The sequence below is a fragment of the Nymphalis io genome, chromosome 7 (assembly GCF_905147045.1).
Source record: "Nymphalis io chromosome 7, ilAglIoxx1.1, whole genome shotgun sequence".
Lineage (NCBI taxonomy): Eukaryota > Metazoa > Arthropoda > Insecta > Lepidoptera > Nymphalidae > Nymphalis > Nymphalis io.
The window spans coordinates 4857261-4881093 of record NC_065894.1 but is presented as its reverse complement, the minus strand read 5'-3'; the positions used below and the strand labels follow the sequence as shown (position 1 = coordinate 4881093).

General features: G+C 32.4%; 1 protein-coding gene across 4 annotated transcripts; it reads right to left on the bottom strand.

The window, feature by feature from the left end:
- Nucleotides 1-57: 57 nt before the first annotated feature.
- LOC126769387 (hormone-sensitive lipase) lies at nt 58-22944 on the bottom strand. Of its 4 annotated transcripts, none has more exons than XM_050488133.1 (16): nt 22772-22944; nt 22402-22695; nt 16223-16380; nt 11948-12134; nt 11150-11363; nt 8125-8315; nt 6507-6756; nt 6165-6374; nt 5325-5444; nt 4907-5056; nt 4288-4423; nt 3739-3834; nt 2705-2797; nt 2258-2402; nt 1593-1718; nt 58-1252 (listed from the first exon to the last, which is right to left on the bottom strand). In XM_050488133.1, the coding sequence occupies exons 2-16, from the start codon at nt 22693-22695 to the stop codon at nt 1148-1150; spliced, it is 2475 nt and encodes an 824-aa protein (XP_050344090.1). In that variant the 5' UTR covers nt 22772-22944; the 3' UTR covers nt 58-1147. The 4 variants fall into 4 exon arrangements, with proteins under 4 accessions (XP_050344090.1, XP_050344093.1, XP_050344091.1 ...); XM_050488136.1 differs by having other exon boundaries at nt 4393-4423; XM_050488134.1 differs by having other exon boundaries at nt 4907-5053.
- Between the last annotated feature and the right edge of the window lie 889 nt (nt 22945-23833).

The following is a 23833-nucleotide window of genomic DNA, read 5'->3' as shown; positions in this document are numbered from 1 at the left end:
ACCTCTACAGATGTCTTTATCTTAAAGTTACATACATTAGTAATAAAGAAAAATAGATAATTTATAAAGTAGCCGCCAGCCATGTCTAATATTATACTTAAATCTTGTTATCCTTAGAATTCATTGACAAAAAACAAAAACAAAACACGGGTTTTGAACCCAGGACCTTAAGATCTGCGGCTATTGGCTAATAGACCAACAGACAAAGACAGTTTTATATACACTAACAGGTGTTGTATGTAGTTACTTCTACGTTTAATTTATTTATTCTTTGTGCAGATTCAAATCAATGGCAAATTAAATGCTACAGATTAAAAATAATCATGCTACATTTTAAGTCATGTCAATGTCAAGCATATTAAAAAAAAAATTACGCGCAACTTGACTTGGCAGAGTCCAACTTCGTACGGTTCCGTATATCGTAACATCATTATAAATTTACACTCAAATTCAACTCACTTAAATCTCTTTCAAATACATCACTTCTAATTGCATAAATAGGTATCCAATTTCTAATGTGTATTTTTAATCTATCCAGCGTCCACTTCCATATTAACTGGTCCACCATGAAGTTAGTACCGTAAATTTAAATTCGTGTAACTTTCCACAATGATATTATATGACATAATTAAATATTATATATATTTTTAATAATATATCTATAGCGGCTATAATATTTATATACTTTAAACAGGTTATTTTGGTGATTTAAAAATATGTATTTTTTAACGCGTAAATTACAAAGGAACTGTTCCATACAGCCTTAATAAAAACATTTTGATAAATTTAAATTTGTTTAAATAAAATATAATTAGTGCCATATATTTAAAATAAGACTTATTATTATTTCATTCAAAATCAACAAAAAAAGATATAATCTTTTTTTAGAAATATGAAAACACACAACTTTTATTTTTAAACATCTATTAAGTAAAATCTACACGCAGCGCGATCTCTAAAAATAAATCACAACAAAGTTCATATCTGTTAAAAACAGTTCGATTGAAATGTTTTAACAAAATTAAACGAGCGTAGAACATTCGCTATTTTTTTAAAATTGCTTTAAGGCTCTCAGCCTCGCTGCCTTTATTTAGGCACAGGCACACTTTAAAGCCTATGTTCTATGAACACCACAGAGGCCACACATTCATAACTCCGCGTTGTCAGGCGTATTCACGTGATTTTCTAAGTCGAGCAATTGTTTTATACGTTCGACACAGAGGTTTGAGCCTTCGTGTGCTTCTTTGGCCATCTGAAAAGCAAAAAAATATATATATTGTCAATGACTAATCATTTACTAAGGCTTTCCTAATACAAAAAATAATTGTGTTTGTGTAATGTTATTTAACATATAAATACAAATATTTTTCACGGTGCAATAGCGTTTTAAGGAATATCCCTATATGTTGCTCAGATGTGATGGAATTTTTAATGACCCGTTATTTTGTATGTATTTTCAACCAATACCATTTTTCTAGAGAGTACCTTTAACTCTTCAACTTGTAAGAAATTAGATAAAATAGTTTATTTAATATACATTATGTAATATCCAAAGCTTTAATAACTTAATAGCATACTCTTACGTGACTCACCAATGAGAAATTCAGGAACCCGTGCGGTAAACCCTCTAGTACATCAAGACCGACCTCGTTGCCGAGACCCTTCAGTTTCTTAGCGAACATCACGCAGTCGTCCAGGCAAGGGTCCAGGTGTACTGTCTGAAATAAAAACCTATTTTTGTAGCAAACATTTGATACGAAGTATACTTTTCACGCGCTCATAATTTCCTGTTAAGGCCATTATATAAATAAAAAAAGTTCTTTAAAATTAATGATTGAATCATTTAGGAATAGCTTGAAAATTATCCACAGTTAGACCTTATTCTAATTTTCTCCAGTGCAAAATGGTCACTGGTTGCTTAAAAATAAATCTTTACCAAAAATAGAAGAACGAATTGATATTATTAATATCAGTCACTAATTTTGTAACGTATTTTATTGATTAATGTTCTTTTATTGCTTTTCAAAAATGTTGCAAGAGAAATCTTGACTTTTCTCGGAATTTCTTGTACAACGTCCCAAATATTTTTACTGGCTAAACATTCGAGTAATTCGCACGAATCTTCTACCTTTTTCTTCTCTGTCTACCTTCTCAATGTCAGAGACAAGATATTGTTTTTTTAATTTAATTATACAATAACAGAAAACAAATTGTAAGTTGACCTTTCCATATTTTTTATTTATAAAAAGGAACGTACCAATATCCTAACAGGTGGGAACCTCTTGAGAAGTTCTTCGTCGGCCCAGTATGGTGAAAGCAACGGGTCACGAGGCACGGAGAAGATGAACTCGTCGGACGGACTGCGAGCTATCAATGCGTCTAGGTTAGACCTAACTGCTAGCCTGTAGGCAAAGATACAAAATTAACTCATATATTGGTTACGTTAATATATTCCATCGTCATCAGGTGTGCCAAAAAAAGGTGCAAAATTATCAATAAAAAATCTGCATTATTACATATTTGTATTAAATAGAAATATATAGTTATGTACTTATTATATTAATTTATCTAAAAGTCTATAAGATTAAATTAAAATTGAGCCAACGATAAAATATCGAAATATATTTGTTTGATTTCACTAGCGAACTAAGCTTTCGAGATAATGATATAGCAAAAATTATTATCACATGTATCAAGTACTTACTCTTCCTGGGTTGGTCTTATATTATTCGAACCCGTGATATATGCCAGGCGAGACGACATCGCACCCATAAGACCGGTAGCTGCTTCACTTATACTATGACAAGAATTTACAAATATATCAAGCCAACATATACGATACTAAATTATATACATCACATATAGCCACTTCGACAACTACTCAAAAATAAAATTAATATTCTATTACTGAATATACAACTAGATACATTTTAGAGATGAATTTCTTCAATATGTCAATTTGGAAGTACGATGCGATAAAATGGTTGTATATAATAAAATGTAATTAAATAACAAATACGGTGAAGGAAAACATCGTGAGGAAACCTGCATGTATTTAGTTTCATTGAAATTCTGCCACATGTGTATTCTACCAACCCGCATTGGAGCAGCGTGGTGGAATAAGCTCCAAACCTTCTCCTCAAAAGGGAGAGGAGGCTTTAGCCCAGCAGTGGGACATTAACAGGCTGTTACTGTACTGTAATTAAATAACCTATAAAGTGAACTAGCCACTAAGCCAAAAAATAATTTGTATTTCATAATTATTGCGTAAAGCTACAAACCATAAATGTTCTAATGCTGTGGAAAATACCCCCATACTATTAACATGAATGAGTTAAATCCACCGAGCTATAAAGTAGGAAAAAATAAATTTAATATCTCCGAAATTATGTAGTTTTCCTAAAGACATATTCCCTCACGGCCGATCAGGACAGTCGCAAACATATTCTTAAACTCATTAGTACCTGTTTTCGTAAGAACCCAAAACTTTCACAACAAATCTCTGCAAATCCTTCGAAAAAAATACTTAATATGCGTTCGTCTTCTGCTTACCTTATTCTTTACGATTCTATATATTTATACACCTAGCATAAACCGTGCAGAAAAACGCACACACCAAACAAACACACACACCCTTATATACATCTACACACAAAACATATGCCAATAGCTTGTTTAGTAATTAATTGATTATATTGCAATTGCACACAACTCTCACTATTTATACTACCCACTTACCGTGTCTTTATCCTCTTTTTATTGTCTTTGTTCTCTCCATCTTGTAACAATGGCGGTTCACCTATCAAAGTACTTGAATTTTCCGATTCCGGTTCTCTAATGAAAATAAGATTTTCTATTTTATCAAGATTTTCATGTTATTATCGATAATCTACACCCGTGTGTCCATGGATTATTCGGGTTTACGACATTTTCTTCTGATTTTCGATTTATGTTTTATGAAGAATAATTAGAATTATTTATTGCTTAAATTAGCTACTTAAATTCTATCTAAATTACATTAAGTTTGAGTAAAAAAAAATCGTAAAAACGTAAACGGTATTAATTTATTCATTCGAATGAATTTCACGAGAATGAAATCAATAAGTGATGAAATACTATCCGACCTTTTTTAATAATAATATTAATAGCAAACGACACATTCTATTAAAACATAAAACTATTAAAAAAAAAACACAAAAAATGTCAGGTTATATATAGCGAAGTTAGAGATATTAAGGTTGAATGAAAGTCCAATGTAAACAAAAACTACGGAAGACTATGGGGTACCTTTGAGAATGTATGTTCTTGTTAGGTTTAACGACTGGAAACCTCCTCCCTTCCGAGTCGGTATCGCTGTCGAAAACGTACCGCTCTAGGAAATCTGATACGTACTGTTGTGACTTATCCTCCGTTGGTGTTATACCTGCAAATATATAAAAAAATATTAACATTTTCGCGTATAGTTGACGCCTATAGACGTCATTAACATTACTTATCTATTGTGTTCAGTGTACTTTCTTTAGTGCCTGCCTCTATTTTGTTCAGTGCCTTGAAACTAAATGATATATTTTCCAACCAACAAACATATCTATAACGCCTACAAAGAACCTCGTTTAAAGATATGGATAGCGCGTTTTTATTGATATGCATAATTTTTTATTTGGTAATATTAATTGTAGTTTCTTTAGTATTTTACCGTAAGAGATTTTCTGCATAATAAGCTTCCAAACTGTATGATTTTACTAAACATAAAAATAAATATTATATATATATCCGTAAATATTATATAAAATACTCGAGATCTTAGTGAAGGCATTTGTTTTGGCGTTTTCCTTTATGAAGGATGATAAGGGACATGCCATCTTAGATTCTAAGACACGTATGAGAGCCGACGAGAGGCTCGTACCGGCGGCGGTGTGCTCGCTCTGCAGCGAGGCGGCGCTGATGGTGGTGTCGGACGACTGGCGCCGCTCGGAGCCCGACTTGTGCGCCTGCAGCTCCGCCAGGTCCGACGGAGACACCTCCTCGAACGACGACGGACCCTCGCTGGCGCCTTCTGTGCAGCCGACCGACACGTTACATACCAACTTCTTCAAATTACTAGTAAAGTATAGATAGACCCTTTTTATAGAGATGACAGGTTTTGAAAAGATACCGTCTCCCTACTATTATTTCTCTTTTTGGATATACAGAGCGAATGAATTGTTCTCATTACAGAAACTAGATCTATATTCAGATTACATACTTGAACACCAAAATAATGCTTTCGTTAAAAAGGGCGCTTATTTTGGTACATTTTTATAATACCATAAATTAGAACTAACCTTGTGATGGACTAACTTTAAGAAAGCCGTTTCCTTCAACAGGCGTTGTGGCATTCGATGTACTGTTTTCTTTGCTCGATCGTTTATCCACTTTGCCTCTTGCGTTTGGACTTGCGTATGCTGGAAATTAAATTATTATTTTAATTTCAATGTTAATTAAAATTCACCTTTTGAATCCATTCATTCATCTCAACTCATGGTGTCACAAGAGTCTAGGAGATATTTTCTTCACTTTGGCTTTTGGAATAACATAATGTCAGAAAAGTCATTGAGTTTCTTTGTCCAGATATTCTCCATATTAGAACGATGTTGCTATAGTTAACATTCTTATGTGTCAAAAAGTATGTAAAGCCGTTGGTGCTCTAGCTAGAGTTTAGGTAGAGCACTAACTTTAGGCGGTTCAGATTGCCATCCCACACTTGAGCGCATGCGCAGTTGGCTGAACGAAATCGGTTAGGAGATCATCATTTGTTATGTTAGGTGTGTCGCAATGACTTTGAAAGATTTATTAAGATATTAGCAAGTTTACTGTCAACTTCTAGAATCTATACAAATAAATGAAAAGATGTTTATTTGTAATTTTCAACTGAAAATACTACTAAATTGTTCGATAAATCTTATACCAGAGTATGCAGCGCGTATCGGAAAAGGTTTGCGTATATAATATTAATACATATGTAAGACTTTAAATTTAGACTATTCACGTTACAAGTGTAAATTTCATGTTCTTGTTGAATATATAATAGTAATGGTATAAATAAATTATAGCGAATACGTTTTATGAGATATTATAAATAAATAATGTCTATTAAAAGGGACCATTGTAATCTTCGATCTTACCTTTAAGACACCTCATCATAAATCCGAAAGGCAGCAGTGGATCCATTAGACACAGCAGTCGGGCCGGGCTCGGGATGAAGCTCACGAGCAAGGGAGCGTACGCCATGAACAGACCTTCGGGTGGACGGAGACCAGCCTCCAGGATCTTGAGCGTACAGCCTGCGATTAGATTTGCACCCGCCGAGTCACCGGCGAATACTATTCGTTTACCTGTAAATAAACAACAGATAAGAAATTATTATCATAATTAAATAAAAAATATTATTTATGTGTTTTTTAATGAAGTTTATTTGTTATTATTATTATTTTATCAAAATTGATATTAATGTAACAGATACTCACCCGTTGTTCCGATTTCTTTAAAATTATTTATCATCCAGCAATAAGCATAGAATACTTCTTCCAAGGCTCTCGGAAATGGTGCTTGCGGCGCGAGACTATAGTCGACCGACAGTATGGGTATGTTCAGCTTGGCCGCCCATTCTCGGAGATAAGTCTCGTGGGACTTGGAACTCTGGGCCACGAAGCCACCTCCGTGACAATGGAATATTATACCTTCCGCCGGTGGAAGAGTTGAGGAACTTTCCCCCGCCTGAAATTTTATCGTATAGATTATAGAAATATCTATAACAAAAAAAAAAATTGTAATGTAATAAAGAAAATTGACTTGTTATGTACAAATCCCTTTCGATTCGAACGGAATATGTGACGAAAATCTTAAAAACGACCGTTTTTTAAGCGTTCTTAATATGTATTTAAATTATGAGTTTACTTTACCTGCTTTTTTAATAAATTTAACTAAACGCAATATCATGTTGTGAATAAAAAAGGTAGCAATATAATTTATAATTTCGATTTAAATTTTTGTGTTTTTCATAAAAGATAAGTGCCATTCAAATAAGGGTTTAAAAAATTCGAATGAATTCTAAAATTTCAAAATAATATTACTTGAAATTTTATTGTTGTGTAAAAGCTGTTGGTAGCCGATCCAATTTACTGGACTTGTTAAAACGAAAGCGAATTAGAATAGGTAAGAAAGTGGATACGTAAGAAAATAATAGTAGTAGGGCTTTCACTGCGAGCAGAGCGAATTTAGTGCAAAGTATTGTGAAAAAGGCTGAAAAATCTGAGCAAATGGAAGCCCAACTTGATACATAATAAGCGAGGAAATAGAGTGAAAATAGAGAACACAACAAAATGATTTAGTATCCAATTGGTTGAACTGATTATTGAAATAAAAGGCGCCAATATTGATCTGAATGGCTTCTACTTACGTGAACGTAAGATCATATTCATTTGGTCAAGTCCGTGTTACGGTGTGTACCAGAGTACATTCATGTATCTTAGTGGATGAGAGTAGGAACTTAAAAAAATACACCACGTAGATCTAACAAAAGATAAGGAGTTCATATCTTTCATTCAAATCACCGCTTAGATTTGGAGCCTAGGCGGGTATTAGTAAGATTTTGGTGTCGGAACTGGGCATGCACCACTAATTTTTTCATGTTTTTAATATATATTTTTTTATTTAATTTTCTGGTCGGCTATGTATGTGACCAGTGATTTTTTAAATTATTGCACACCTTGGAAATGAAAGGATCGCCCGCAGGCATTTTCAGATTAAAAAAACGATGTTATTCTATTATAGTATAATATCTATAATTGTAAAATATGACATAAAACATCCTACTCAGTTTCCGAATCGGTGGTAAATTTTTGACAATCAGTATAGAAGTATTGAAAAAATATTTTTGACTTTAAATTTTTGAATGTGAAAGCGTCACGAAGAATGCCGTTCATCAGAATATATATTCATAGACTCCGAACGCTATACCATAGCGTGGTGGTACTGTCGTCATAATCTCTGCCTTAACAGAAGTGGTCTTCCATCAATAATGTAGTAATTAACAGGCAGCAACTATTTCTAGCATTTTCAATAAATAAATGAAATAAAACTTACCATACCAATTCTCTTATTAACACTGATCAGTCTAACATTAAGTCCTTGTAATCCTATATGAACGGTGGGTGGTAGTATTGTCATTTCCTTCCCTTCTTTCGTAGTCATCACTATAGGCTCCGGCGGTAACGTTATTATCTTGTTAACGGCCACCGTTGATGACATGAGACTCGGAACGCGCTTCATAATCTCTGTAAGAGGTAAAAGTAATAAAACTTAATAATTATAATAAAAGCAGGCCCGGCCATAGAGATCCAAGGGCCCTCTATGCACTTTGACATTTGATGCACCTCTCCATTCCGAAGCAGTAAGAGTAAAATTATATTATTTTTGTTCGAGTGAGGTCCCTCGGATGGCAGGGCCCCTATGCCGGTGCTTTATAGGCCTCGACATATAATTAAATTTAATTAAAAATAAATTTATATCTATTATTATATAAAAAATAATTTATAAAATTATTCATTTTTTAATTATATTTTATAATCCAACAGTTTATATACAAAAAATACTAGATTACCAAAACTGGGTTACAAAATCAGTTTAAATATATATTGTATCTTATACTATAATACAATTATTAAAATAAAAAAGTTATAAGGAGTAAGTTTATAGTATTTATTCGAAGATCTGGTTCACTTCTTCGTTGCAACTATTTTTTGACAACTGACTAGAAATTGAATTCATAAAATATAATTTGACAAGCAATTGATTTATTAATTATACTGTTTACTTTACATTATAATATTTTATTTAAAAAATTATTTTACTTTACTAAATTTACTTATGATTTGGTCAAAGTCGAATTCATCTCATGACGTATCTACGTATTTACACGTATTTACGACTTACCGAGGAGACCAGGACCCCAATTTTTTTTCATGAATATAATAATAATAATTAATTTTGATGCACTGATAAAATAACTTAAGTATCATACATTGTTTATGATGATAATTATGTTGTTTTTTACTATAAAAGAGACGTTGTATCAACTCTTAAATATTGCCGATGGCTGAGATTTTATTTTTCTCACACCAAAACCATCTACACTCATCACATCATTAGCTATTTAATGTTTAAATCATTGTTTAATAATCATTTCCTATATATACACCCATTCCATATTAAAAGTTTTTGAAATGCATTTATGAAATTTATGCACTGTACCTCAACCGTGTTTATTGTTTAATAACAATTATATTTTATATAAAATAATTTCCACCAACCCGTGGTGGAATAAACTCCAAACCTTCTCCTTCTTCTCAAAAAAGGGAGAGGAGGCCTTAGCCCAGCAGAGGGACATTCACAGGCTGTTACGGAAATTTACTTAACTTTAAAGTTTGCGAATGGAGTGTTTGTCAAATGATCGTTCATTAAAATATATGTATTTAGAAAAATATACATATTTTATATACAGTAACAGCTTGTTAATGTCCCACTGCTGGGCTAAGACCTTTCCCTTTTGAGGAGAAGTTTTGGAGCTTATATTTATTTTATATACATATCACTCGAATGGTTTCTAAAACGTTTTTGTAAAATGATAATTTCTAAAACATTCATTTCACTCAACCGACTAAGAAACTAAATTTTATTCGATTTAATACACAGATTAAAAATGATTATTCTTTAATATGAACTTGAGCAGCTGATGATTGATGATGACATAATTTGATTATTTATATTTGTTCTGCATCGTAAATGACTACGCAGAGAAAACTATTTTCGTTTTATCTTAATATTACGATTTAATTGTGCGTCATAAGTATAAATGTTTATGCTTTAGTGAATTTATTATTTACAATCAAGATAAATCGTATGAATGAATTTGTTGTCTCTAATGAATCTATCGTAATTTTAGCTTATCAATACAGTTATGTTATATATAACATAGCCATATATATATATGTATATCTGCCTCGTTGGTTTAGTGGCTAGATATAAGGTTCTAAGTTCATAAGTTATTGGGTTTCTTAATTTACATCTATTATTGTCTAAACCATGACATCTAAAATAATATATATATAATTTATTATATATATATATATATATCTTTTGTAGTTAAGTTCGCACACAGAAGACAGCATACGACTCAAAAAAAAAATACAAAGTATGAATCGCAGCAGAGAAGCTTATATCCAAATTATTTATTTGCAAAGTGATAGGTATCTTTTTAATGTTACAATGGTTAAAATCTCGGCACAACAACCATAAGGTAATAATAATGATAATAATAATATCTTGGGACATTTTTCACACACGGCCATCTGATCCCAAATTAAGCTTGTACAGAGCTTGTACTATGGAAACCAGACAACTGATATACTACATATACTATTTTTCTTTTGTAAATATATTCTTATATGTATAATTACACCCGGACTCAGGACAAACAGACATGTTCATGAACACAAATATCTGTCCTGGGTGGGAATCGAACCCACAACCTTCGGCGTGAAAGGCAAGCATCCAACTACGCCAACCGGCTCATCAACAACCATAAGATGGTATGCAAGTGTCATATTTAGGTATACTACAAAAAATTACGCACAATATTAGACTACTTTATTTCAATATATAAAAATGTCATAAAAATAGTTTAAATTTAAATTTATAAGTATATTTTAAGATTTCAATCATTTACAATAAATTTCATTGTTTATGAATTAAACCCTATTTAAAGTATTATTTTAAATGATAGTAACATGTGTTAATAAAAAATGCTTTAGTTTAAGTTTAAAACAATTTAAGTTTTTGTATTCTTTGATGTCATTCGTCAACTTATTAAAAAAATTTACGACCATGAAATAAAAGTTCGCACTGCATAATTTAGTTCTGACTTTAGGAAATTTTAATCTGTCAGGGTAGCAAATGTATAAACAAGGGGCAGTTAGTATTTTTAACCTTTTAAAAAGGTGTCTACATGATACAAGCTATACATTATACTATTATACATATAAGTAGGACCACATAGGTTTTCAGCTTCCATTTTTTAAATAACTATCAAGAAAAATAAAAGATCACTCACCGCTCTCGGCTAGAAACCAAAAGGCCTTGCAGAATTCCACACTCGCGGACTGACTTATATTGACGATGCGTCTCGCTCGCATCTCCGGATCTATTAAATACTGTCCACCCGTCCACACGGAACTGATAAGGTTACCGTGGCTGTAGTACGCTTCGGAGAAACCTGCCATGCATATGGATATACCTTTGAGTATACCACGCATTGATGGCAGGAACTGTAATTTTCAATACAGGGTATACGATATAGAATTGTTTTGCTGACGAAGTTTAAAAACTTTTGAAATTACTTAATATATTTATTTAAAAAACTTTGATTATTTATAAATGGGTACTGAAATGAAGTACATTGAAATAAACTATAAGTACATAGTCAAGTTTTTATTTTTAATTCGTTATTTTTGCATAGCAAATTAAAAGCTAAGTTACCACAGATGCATAATATAGATTCTACCAGTAAAGAACTTACAAACACATTTTACTCAGTAATTATTCTGATAGGAATTTTAATAGACATATACTCATAATAACATTTATTTCGTTGTAGGTATTTCCTATACGAACATCAACTGATAGTAATTTTGATTTTTTTTTATTATAGTATAATACAATGTATATATAACAAACATACTTATTTCAAAATCCAAAACATTATTCTACTATCGTCTGTCTAAGGAATTATTTAAAAGATTATCTGAATCAATATTTATTATACCATATGTGTATCTAATCAGATGTTAATGTGACAAAGTTGCGATTTAAACAGATATTTGATATAATATTACACTCATTGCTAACTAACCTGAAACCCTAGACATCTTCCGTAGAAGCAATACTGATTTATTGTGTCCGCTTGCGAGAACAATTCTTCTGGTGAATGCGGCTCTATAGGAAACAGCTCTCCCGGAGCAGCCCACGAAAGCAAAGTTTGGAGATGATGTAAACACGTTCCCAATGACGCTAGAAGTTGTCCGCATGATTCCACTTCCCTAAAATTAAAAATTAATTCAACATATATCAAAAAACTCAAAACTCACCACAGAAATCGGTCGTGAAATATCACAAAGTGATATGCGACGTTGACAATAAAAATTATAACATTTCAAGTATACACGCATCGAAATAGTATATCCTATAAGTCGGTTGTCAAAATTTCTTTAAATCAAAATATATTTTATTATACTATATATAGAAGTCGAGATGGCCCAGTGGTAAGAACGCGTGAATCGTAACCGATGAACGTGGGTTCAAGCCCGGGCAAGCACCTCTGAATTTTCATGTGCTTAATTTCTGTTTATAATTCATCTCGTGATTTTCGGTGAAGGAAAACATCGTGACACCTGCATGTGTCTAATTTCATCGAAATTCTGCCACATGTGTCTTCTACCGATCCGCATTGGAGCAGCGTGGTGGAATAAGCTCCAAACCTTCTCCTAAAAAAGGGAGAGGAGGCCTTAGCCCAGCAGTGGGACACTTACAGGCAGTTATTTGTACTATATAAGTGTTACAAGCACTTTTTAATCGTTATTTTAAAATAACCTGGATACCGTGTAGGTAACCTTATAAGTTATTATATACTATTAATTAATTATTATTTATAACAGTGATATTAATTAATTACGGCCTTTACTTATAAGCGGTTTTATTAAAATAAGTCAGCATTTTTAACCAATAACTCGATAAGCAACGTTTTTAAGGCTGTTAATTATTAATTAAAATTACTACATTATATAAAACAAAGTCCTTTGTGTTACTCGGCTAAAATATGAAAATGATTGTTAAAGGTGTAGGCCGCGTAATAGTAATTTATTTATTTTTACTTGTAATCAACAGCGTTACAGAAATGGTTGTACAGTTACTTATTACTAAAGTAAGGTCATACGTTTTATACATTTAAAAATATACACGTTATATTAAGTGAATTGTATTCTTTTTTTGAGAAATAAATTTTTAAACCATATATTATGTAGGACCTTGTTTTACTCTTGAGAAGCCAGGACAGATAACTACTACATTATATAAACAATACAATTGAATTCAAACTGCACATAAAAAAACGAATACTCCACGCTTTTTTACCATTTGCATAATCTTGTATAAATAAAACGCTTTGAATTTATTCCTTAATTAGGTAAATTCATAATATATATAGCTCTTGTTATAATATATTAATATTTGTTGCGATAAATTACAGCTTGACATTCTAGTATATTTGTAATCTATCTCTCAGATTTCAGATATTCATAATAGTCAACGTTGCAAGAAAGGAAATTATTTGCAAGCGATATCCATACGTCGCGTCGTGAGTAATTTCGTAGACCAATTAATCGCAAGCCAGTTAAATTTGTACAACTAAATTTGAAATAACATTTCGGTATCATTATTAATACATAAATGCGAATGTGTGTTTCTAGATGTAGAATATAAGAACGAATCGTATGCCGTGACGAAAAACGGCATGACGCTCCGCCACCGCTCTCTGCACCCTTGTATATATTATTATAATAATAAGAAAGATATAATTATTATTTAAAACCGAAAATCTATGTTTTCATTTATTATTCTCCATATTTATTTATTGTTTTTTTTTTTAATTATAAATTATTTTGTTAACCATTAATTTCTAGAGAATGACCGTCAAACATTTTTTTACTTGTCATTGCATCGTGCAGCAACTGTTAGATAATTTTTTGATTGAAGAGTGAGAGAGAGAAAATGCCCAGGAAAGAGACCGCGGATTACTACCCACTAGTTGTAAAAATATATAATGCGACGTTTTAACAACACATAAATGTACTTTATATTACAATAACTAAATAAAAAAAATATAAAACAAATTTATATTTGCAGTCATTTCACATTTGTAATGTCTGGGACGAATCACAAGCGACCTACTTACGTATTGTTTAATCATACGTGTTTTTTTTTAAATTCTACACAATTAGTATAATTTGTTGGCGAATAACAGCTATACAGTTATTTGAATAAAAATCTGGCACAGTATCAAACATTTCCGTATTATGGGATTATTATGGTATCAAAAGCGACTGTGCTAACACATTTTTCTAATTCGGACTGTAGACATATTAACTTGCTAACATACTGTAGAAGAGCTATTAGATAATCGCATGGAATATCCAAATCTAAGACCTTTTTTATCTTTAGTCCTTTGACTGGAATAGTCTATAAATATTTTAATGGATACTATATAAGAAATAATGAAGTTTAATAAATAAACGATGATATACTGTGCTCTTGAATATTTTTTTTAATATCTTTGGATTCTTAAAATTTTAAATGATTACATACCTTATTTTTATAAATTTTATAATAAATAAAATGACTCAGTCAAATCCAAATTATTAATTATAATTCAAAATAATATTTCTTATTGAGAGTTTCAAATTAAATGTCAAATAATATACCAAAATGGGTCTACTATTTACCAGCTTTTCGTCAGTTGTACAATACTTTTCCCTGAAAAATAGTTCCCATTTCAGCCGACTATAATAGCGTCCAAGAGACGTAAAACCCGCCTCATTTCGCTTTGACAAAGCAATTCTGCTATCGGATATGTGTAAGATATATGGAGTGTTTCAAAGATTTATATTGTAAGTAACATTTATATAATATACATATACTTTATTGTACACCATAAATATATTACAGAAAATTCCTCAAGACTAATATATATATATATATATATATATACATCTAAATAAAAAAAAGTCGGTATTCTATAATTCAGTTATTGAATATCCACTAGAAATAGATAAAAGTATACAATCACTGTTTGTATAATGGCATGTGTTACTACTCGGTAGCGATAGATGGCGGTAATAAAATCTGTCAGTTTCCTGAATCGCGCTGTCTAGATTCATACTGGTGGTAGGGCTTTGTGCAAGCTCGTCTGGGTAGGTACCACCCACTCATCAGATATTCTACCGCAAAACAGCAATACTTGATATTGTTGTGTTCCGGTTTGAAGGGTGAGTGAGCCAGTGTAATTACAGGCACAAGGGACATAAAATCTTAGTTCCCAAGGTTGGTGGCGCATTGGCTATAAGCGATGGTTAACATTTCTTACAATGCCAATGTCTAAGGGCGTTTGGTGACCACTTACCATCAGGTGGCCCATATGCTCGTCCACCTTCCTATTCTATAAAAAAAAAAAAATTCGCTACTGAATATATATAATATAAAAGTGATTTTATTAAAACGATTAGACATACAGATTTTAGCGTGAACAGTGGAAAGCTCTTCTTTAGTTTCAATTACCGTTTGATCCCCCGATATTAGTTCGGCGTAAACACTTATCTAGATCCTTATGATATATTTCGTATTAAAAACCAATGTTGTTAATAAAAAATCAATAATTACTCTATTGATCTCATTACATTATTATGTCAATTCGTCCGTTCTCCGTGACTGGGATATATATAGCAGTAACCCCATCGTACAAATATAAGTAAATAGCGGACGAATAATTCAATTAATATATAATCATACCTTACAGCTTATAAGCATTGACATTTTATACGTTACGAACATTGTCTTAATGACCTTTAATATGAATATACAAATTAATTGGAGTCGCAAGGAATATTTATTACAGGCTACTTTGTATGGTTTGTATGGTATCCGGCCGATTACCAAATACAACAACACTGTTGTTGATTACCGAATTCACTAACGATTTTATATTAAAAAACAGTACTTTTACAAAATAATATATACTAGTAGAATAAGTGCTTATCTTAATTTTATCCGAAAGTCACACAGTCGAGTTCGCGAAAACGTTAATTATTTTTATAATTCATCTCGATGTGAGAGGTACGTCGTGAGAAATCAGATCAAATACTACTTAATATTCGGCCATTTTTTCAAAGCGCTCGCCAAATTTTCAGTAACGTACAATGTTTGCAATTATACTAAAAATGATAATATTATATCAAACGACGTTGATTATTGGAATATAACACACCTATTCTCACTTGTATCTGTAAAACGCTGACAAGCAAAAACCTTCTTGTTTTAATATATTATAAGAAAAACTTAAAGAAAAAAAATTACTCACTTTACAAAGTAACCTTTACGGAAGAGCAGCGCGTCTCGTCCAGTACACACTTGTCGACTCAGTTTAAGTCCGTGCAAAACACAGGAATCAACAACCGAAACGAAACTCCGATATCCATTACCCGGAGACTTTGCATCAAAGTCGTATGACGGTGCTACCTGTAATTAAAACAATATTTAAATACATTAATTATACCTAATTATAACAAAAAAAAATCCCTTCGTATCCAACGCTAAACTAGGAAACTCCGCGTGTAAAACACGCGTGACAAACAGTCAAGCAGACATTCAGGCCAAGAAGAACTCTGGGCCGGTCTCACTGAATGTCATGGCCTTCATTGAGTAGCAAGTTGCAACTTAATTAACTTATCACATGGGGTAAAATAAAGTGTTTTTTTTTATATTCTAAATTTATAATCGGTAGGGATCGGATTGAATACTATAAAACTTTTAAATTTCGCAGTTAAACTATTAAGTACTTGTAAATGATTATAAAATCTTATACTTTAAATTATAATTTAGTTTTCATTGAAACTAAAATAGACGGAATACCAATTGTGTTTAATTTCCTCAAGTTATATTATGCTTAGGAATTAAAAAAAAATGAAAGAAAAAATATGTAAAGTATTTTTTACTTAAATAGAACTAAGTCTCGACGTCTGAAAGTGCCTGCAGTGCATATTATAAGACATTTTCTCGTGTCTTATGAGACAAATTTCTTATGAGACACCACTTGTATGTAGAAATTAAATGTTGTTGTAAACGTTATACGTAAGCTATATCTTGTCTTATATACCACAAGATGTCTTGAATAGAGTCGCACGTAAGTTTGTTTTACTTAATGTTAGGCAATCCATCCTCTCCCTCTTTCACTCAAGTCCTTCATGCAACCTACACACGCGCATACATATAGCTAACAAAACGCACTCGAACCCATTGTACTGATAGACGAAAGACCTATCTTATGAAATAAAACGAGTTAGGATTATAAATTGACGCACTCGAAGACATCTGCTCGGCACGAGTCTGTGCTGTTTTAATTAAAAACTTCATAGCTTTAACGCTAACGAAATAGAGTAGGCGCACTAGCAATTCTCACAAACAAAAAAAATTATCTTGAATATACAAGAGTATTTAAAACAAAAATTCTATAATAGTTTTGGAAACATTCACAAAAGTCCCTCCTGTAATTCCTGTCATATTTGAAGGGTATCTATACCCTTTAAACATGAGGATTTTGTACTTTTTTCCGAATGTTTTCATGTAATGCTAAGTTCTGCTAAGTCTTCTAGTATATTATAATAATGCCATAATAACGAATCGTCTTCTTGCGATATCCGTGACTGTAATGTCTTATGAATGACTAAAATAGTGTGCAGAACAAGCAAGTATTACTCAAGGTTTACTTCGATATAATCATTGAAATAAACATAGTTTGCAATATAAAAATACAATCACCGATTGAATATTCACTTGTGACTGAAGATTACTTAAGCTACCTCATTAATTACGTTAACGAAATGACCTATTTCTAGAACAATACAAAACCTATTAACATTATATTTCCTATTTGCCTTGAAACTTATCATAATGCGATGTGAATAATCAAATAACTATTTATATAAATTAATCAAAGAAACAAAACTCTCTAATGCGAACTATAAACAAATATAATGATAAGGATATTTTGAATGAAATATATATTCGCCTCTAAATTCGAAATTTGAAACAAGAATTTTTAACCAATCGAAAGCTTCGGTAATACCTTTCGGTATAGATTACGAACACGTGTTATGTGAACAAGTTTGTCTAGACAATGTTTGAGTCGTTATTATCTTAACAATACGTGAGCCTGTTGATTGGTAACGTCAAGGGTTATCTGAATTATGGCAGAACATTGGCTATGTATGGAACATGACAATTTAATCAGGCTTACTTTTTAATTGCCTTTTAAGCCAAAGGTGGGTATTGCTACATATGAACCAGCAATAGGTATATAATATTTATGTTTTTTGTTTTTCTACAATCGTAAAACTAATACAAGGAAGATAAGGTAACAGTAAACAGTAACAGTAACAGCCTGTTAATGTCCCACTGCAGGGCTAAGGCCTCCTCTTCCTTTTGAGGAGAAGGTTTGGAGCTTATTCCACCACGCTGCTCCAATGCGGGTTGGTAGAATACACATGTGGCAGAATTTCAATGAAATTAGACACATGCAGGTTTCCTCACGATGTTTTCCTTCACCGTTAAGCACGAGATGAATTATAAACACAAATTAAGCACATGAAAATTCAGTGGTGCTTGCCCGGGTTTGAACCCACGATTATCGGCTAAGATTCACGCGTTCTTACCACTAGGCCATCTCGGCTTAGATTGAATTAATTAGAAGATAAGGTAAGAATAGATAAACGATATTGAGACCATCTGAAAACGAATCGTTATCACAGTTATTATTGAGAGTTATAGATGTTGAAGGACCATATCAATAAATACGCTGATCCGTTTTAGCCTTTTATAACTATAATAACGCGTCACTACATCAAAGTACTAATATACAACAAGATTATATAACATGAATTCTATTCAATTTTAAGACAAATATGTTATAATAGTATTTGATAATTCACCGTTTCTATTATCTAAAAGATTATTACAATGTTATTACTTATAAAAAAACTGAACATATCAGATTTCTACGTAAGTAACTATTCATAAGCTTCATAAAAAGTTGACGATATTTTTAAAATCGTTTTTAGAATATCGAAAAATTGTGAATCGTGCCATGTGATTAAGTTAACAATTTAAGAATTGAATCAGTTAACAATATTTCAAGAAATAAATAATATAAGAAGTCAATCAATTGCTGATGAATCGATAGCGAAAGAAAACAATTTACCCACTTCGCAATCAGTGCATATACAGACAAATAATCGCTTAAAACCCGATATATATATATGTGCATATATAATGTTCTTGACCTCGAAAGGGCGTATGACCGAGTAGCTTGTAAAATTGTGTGACCATGTAAGGAAAAGTAACAAACGAATCGAAGTTTGAAATTAACTCAAGCGACAGAACGATTGGTTTTAATATGACTGTGGAAGACCGAAGAAATAATGGAAGAATCATGTAAGGTAGGAGTTGGTCTTTTGGTCAAAAAGGTAATAACTAAGAATATGATTGCATTGCTTTAAATGGAATAATAGCAAGCGAATGAATGACGATGGTGAAGTGAAAACGATATTTTCATGCAAAGAAAATAAGCAACTTTTGGGGTATAAAAAGTAAGCAACACTATGTAAAAATTATAATTACATAAAATCAGATTTAATTAATTAATAATACAGTTGGAGATTTACCTACTCTTGCTTAAGGAGTTCATAGTGACCCACGTGTTCCATGACCCAATAAATCTTTTCGACACAATACTTTATACGAGATAAAGTTTTCGAATTAATTGTATTTAAATTTAAACATCATAATTTATGTTATTGGCCTCCTGGGCGTTTTCGTCAGCGGCTGCTATTCACAATGACGACCAGCTAACTGTACCTTATTGCGCAGTACCTATTCTAGTGCACAAATGTGTGCGCAAATATATGTGCACTCACTATCTTAATCCGATGGCAACCCAGCGCGACCAGACAGTTAAGAGAGTTAGAAGCAGGACCGGGACAGGGTTCTACGAGGATATTTCACTGCTGAGAATTTGATATGTGAAAAATACAATTACTGTTCATTGGCCCGACCTGCAGTTAACTCAGGACATCGGAAGAAACCTTGGAAGCTAGCTAATTGTCAAACGAGGCAGTTTAATAGTACAATAAATTATAATATATAACGTAATATTATATTAATTATAATATAATTATTACAAAAGCTTGATCCATGACTAATGTCGTAAAATCTCAAAAGCAATAAATAGTAATAATTAGTATATTATCTTGTGCAGTAATATTAACTATCTTATACGTAAAACTTAATGATGTGTAAAAGAATAACATTAAACACGTGTCAAACTTATCTGTGAACTGTGATGAACAATCAAATCAGGGCAGGTTACGTAAACATAAGTAACCTTTTTTTGTTCCCAGTGTTTGTTAATTTAGTTGTTTAGTTTTGTTATAAAAGCTTTGTTATAAGGGCGTTTTTTAAATTGCTTTTAAAAAGGGCAAAAATATTTCGAGCTAAACTATTTTATGTAAGGTGTGAGATGGGTTTTTTGTTGAAAGGAGGGCTCTTACGACGTGGGGCGACCGTCTTTGCGAAGAACGGTACGCACACAAACGCGTCGTTAAAGCAATCCTGCCAGCCTTCGAAGCCTGGATGAGACGAAAGCGACGAGTCACCTTCCGACTTACGCAGGTAATGACCGGCCACGGTTGTTTTGGAGAATACCTGTGTAAGATCGGACGCAAATCGTCGGTGATGTGCCACCACTGCGGTGCGGACCGGGACACCGCTCAGCATACGCTGGAGTCGTGCCCCACATGGAGGTCCTGGTCCACGAAGTCGTAAAAGACCTGTCCCTGCGAGCAGTCGTGTCAGCGATGCTCCATGCCGGGAATTGGCGTAGAAGGCCGAAGCCTCCTTTTGTGAGACCGTCATGGTCTAGAAGGAGACGACGTCGACGTCGTCTCGGTCCTCCCACAGCCCCGACGCTCGGGGCTTAAAAGATAGAGCGTATCTCTGGGGCCGTGGATACGTGAGGTGGGGGCTTCGCGTGTCTTATTTCAGACAGCCCTGAGGAGGACGGCAGCCGTGATGACCTCGCCCTACCGTACGCACTAGCGAGGAGTGCAGGGGGGCGAGATTACCTTCGCTCCCTGAGGAGAGCTCCGCCGAGCCACGAGTGGAGCAAAGCACGGGAGCGGCCGCGGATGCGTTACATCAACACGATCCCGCCGCCACTCCGATCCGTGCCGAAGACGGTATTTCGTCCTACTCTCACAATGGCGTTTTAACGTTTACAATGGGTAAAAACAGTTTTTATTTAAAGAAAAGAAAAGAAAGGTGCATAGCTTTGTAATGCGTGTGGTATTGCTAGAAAGCAAACCTCTACCAAATACGACCAAACCATCATGACCAATCTCTTCCTACTGGATTCTAAACCAAACCCTTATTTCTGTGTTTTCTGCACAGGAGTTTATTTGAAAGATATATATATATATATATATAAACATTCTTTTAATTTAATTCCATGTTTGTGACTCGTTTGCATTTGAGAAACATGGGGTTGATTTTCAAGAAAATAATATTTTTCAAATGGTCTGCTTTCAAAATATAAGGTCAGCCACATAGGGAATCATAGACAAGTTTTACAGACTCTTCCTAAGCATAGATTATTTATATATGAAATATGTCTTTATCTTATCTATCATCTGTTTTAAATCATAGATTCAGTTAATAACTATTTACATATTAAAGTGGTTGGTAACATCATTCAATTTTACTTTACTAGCAAATGGTAAAAAAGTAACATAGTGCAAGTTGCCAATAAAAATTGTAATCTTGAATAATAAATCTTATATATTATTTACTATGTGGCTTCTGCCGCATGTGAGTTTTAGGTGCTATGTATGTTAGTATATATTGAGTAAGTAGATAAGACACGAAAGCTTTACAAAGAAGCAAACTCAATTTCACATGTAGTAAGTATGAATAAGTTTCTGTCATCTGTAATAATAGTATAATCAGTATACCTAGAATTTTTTAATTAATTATTATTTTTTTAATCATTTAGTTAATTAATTATATGAATTCACATTCAGTTTCTATGTATATTATATATTTTAGTTTGAGTATTTGGTATTATAATTTTTAATAAAATTGTAACTGTTATTTATGGGGATAGCTAATATTACAGAGGAAGTATCAATCATCTTTGAAGATAAATTCTGTTTTTCGAGGAAACACTAGAAAACATTAAAAATATTACGCTTAACCTTATTTTTTTACGACCTACACAGATAAGTATCCTACCTAAACAGATAAATATCAACATATGTTTATGTTTAAAATGAGTACTTAAATTATGTTTTTTAATAAGTACTTTTTTAAGTTCAATAAGTACCTTTAATCACTAACAAAATAATTGCATTAGAAATATTTTATTTTGACTTAGGACAATGGTAAGATTGTTCATATATAAAATTGAATATGCACAAGGTTTCTACATACCTTCCGAACGTGATCAACGAGAGGCCAAACAGTATCTATATGATCAATTAGAGTCATAAATCCTTGGTAAAGCCGCTGTCCATTTTCACTATCATCTGGATGAAAGTAGGTAGCATTATTCTGGCACGAGTCTTTTAAAGCCTCGTACATAGCATAGGTCGGCGGAGCACCTTCAACGGTTTCCTCGCAGCATAATGATGCCTTAGCAGGCGGATCCGAAAAATCCATTTTTTTATAAAATTTTCCGCTGCCCGTGGCAAAACGAAAACCACGACTGAACAATCTAAATTTCATCTGCAACATTTTCGTAAACATAAGGAGTAAGTTCGTTAAGAGCTTTCTTAAAGAAATTAACACTCAATATATTTACAAAACATTCCGCAAGCAAATGACATCGTAATGTTCGTAGAATACTGTTTGTGAAGGTCAGTGTCAGAAATATTTAGTTTACGTTGACAGTACTTTTAAATTTGTTGCTATTATTCATTATATTTTAATTATATTACGTATTTTTCCCCGTATATAAAATGCCTGACGACTAAACTGAACGAATGATAAACAATGATTGATTAAATGTCAGTGACAGAAAATGACAGATAAGCAGCTGACTGCTGGTGATGTAATGATAGGTAAGTAAGGCCATTACGTGCTTAATTTTTAGATTGCTATAAATATTTATATGGTATGTAGAACATTATTAAATTCGTTAATTTTTTTATTTTTATTTTATTTCTCTAAGATGATAACGAAAACAGACAAAATATTGGAGCAAGGAAAATAATTTACGTCATTTGCCAACTATTGGCACTTTCACTTACACGAATTTCTACGAATTATAATAGTTGATATAACTAGGTACAAGATGATACTGTGTTTTTAAAAAAAAATACAAAGAGACTGAAGATTATGGAAAAAATAACTTAAAGTGTTAATAATTAAATAATACGCCGTATAAATGTAACAATTATTGGCACTTTCACTTACACGAATTTTTACGAATTATAATAGTTGATATAACTAGGTACAAGATGATACTGTGTTTTAGAAAAAAAAAATACAAAGAGACTGAAGATTATGGAAAAAATACTAAGTGTTAATAATTAAATAACACGCCGTATAAATGTAACAGTAACAGTTTGTGAATGTCCCACTGCTGGGTTAAGGCCTCCTCTCCCTTTTTGAGGAAAAGGTTATGTTAAATGTAATTAAAACAAATTCTTTATAAAATATATTTTCACTGTAAGCTGTTAATTAATTTTCTATAACTAATATATTGAAATCTTCACTCGGCGTTGTTTTATTGATCATCTTTACTGTAAATATGCCTTCCATTTTTGGTTTCTCACTTATTTAATTTTAATATGAACGGCCAAATTACGGTTTATTTATTTATTATGGTTTATTTTAATTATTGAAATTTTGCAATTACTTG

What these genes read in the sequence shown, in the direction of transcription:
- LOC126769387 (XM_050488133.1), bottom strand. Translation starts at nt 22,695, where the DNA reads ATGAAATTTAGATTGTTCAGTCGTGGTTTTCGTTTTGCCACGGGCAGC. An exon ending in ATAAGACCAACCCAGGAAGA is followed by an intron (nt 2,403 to 2,704) that starts GTAAGTACTTGA and finishes CTTTGCCTACAG; the next exon opens with GCTAGCAGTTAGGTCTAACC. An exon ending in TCCCACCTGTTAGGATATTG is followed by an intron (nt 1,719 to 2,257) that starts GTACGTTCCTTT and finishes TTTTTATTTCAG; the next exon opens with ACAGTACACCTGGACCCTTG.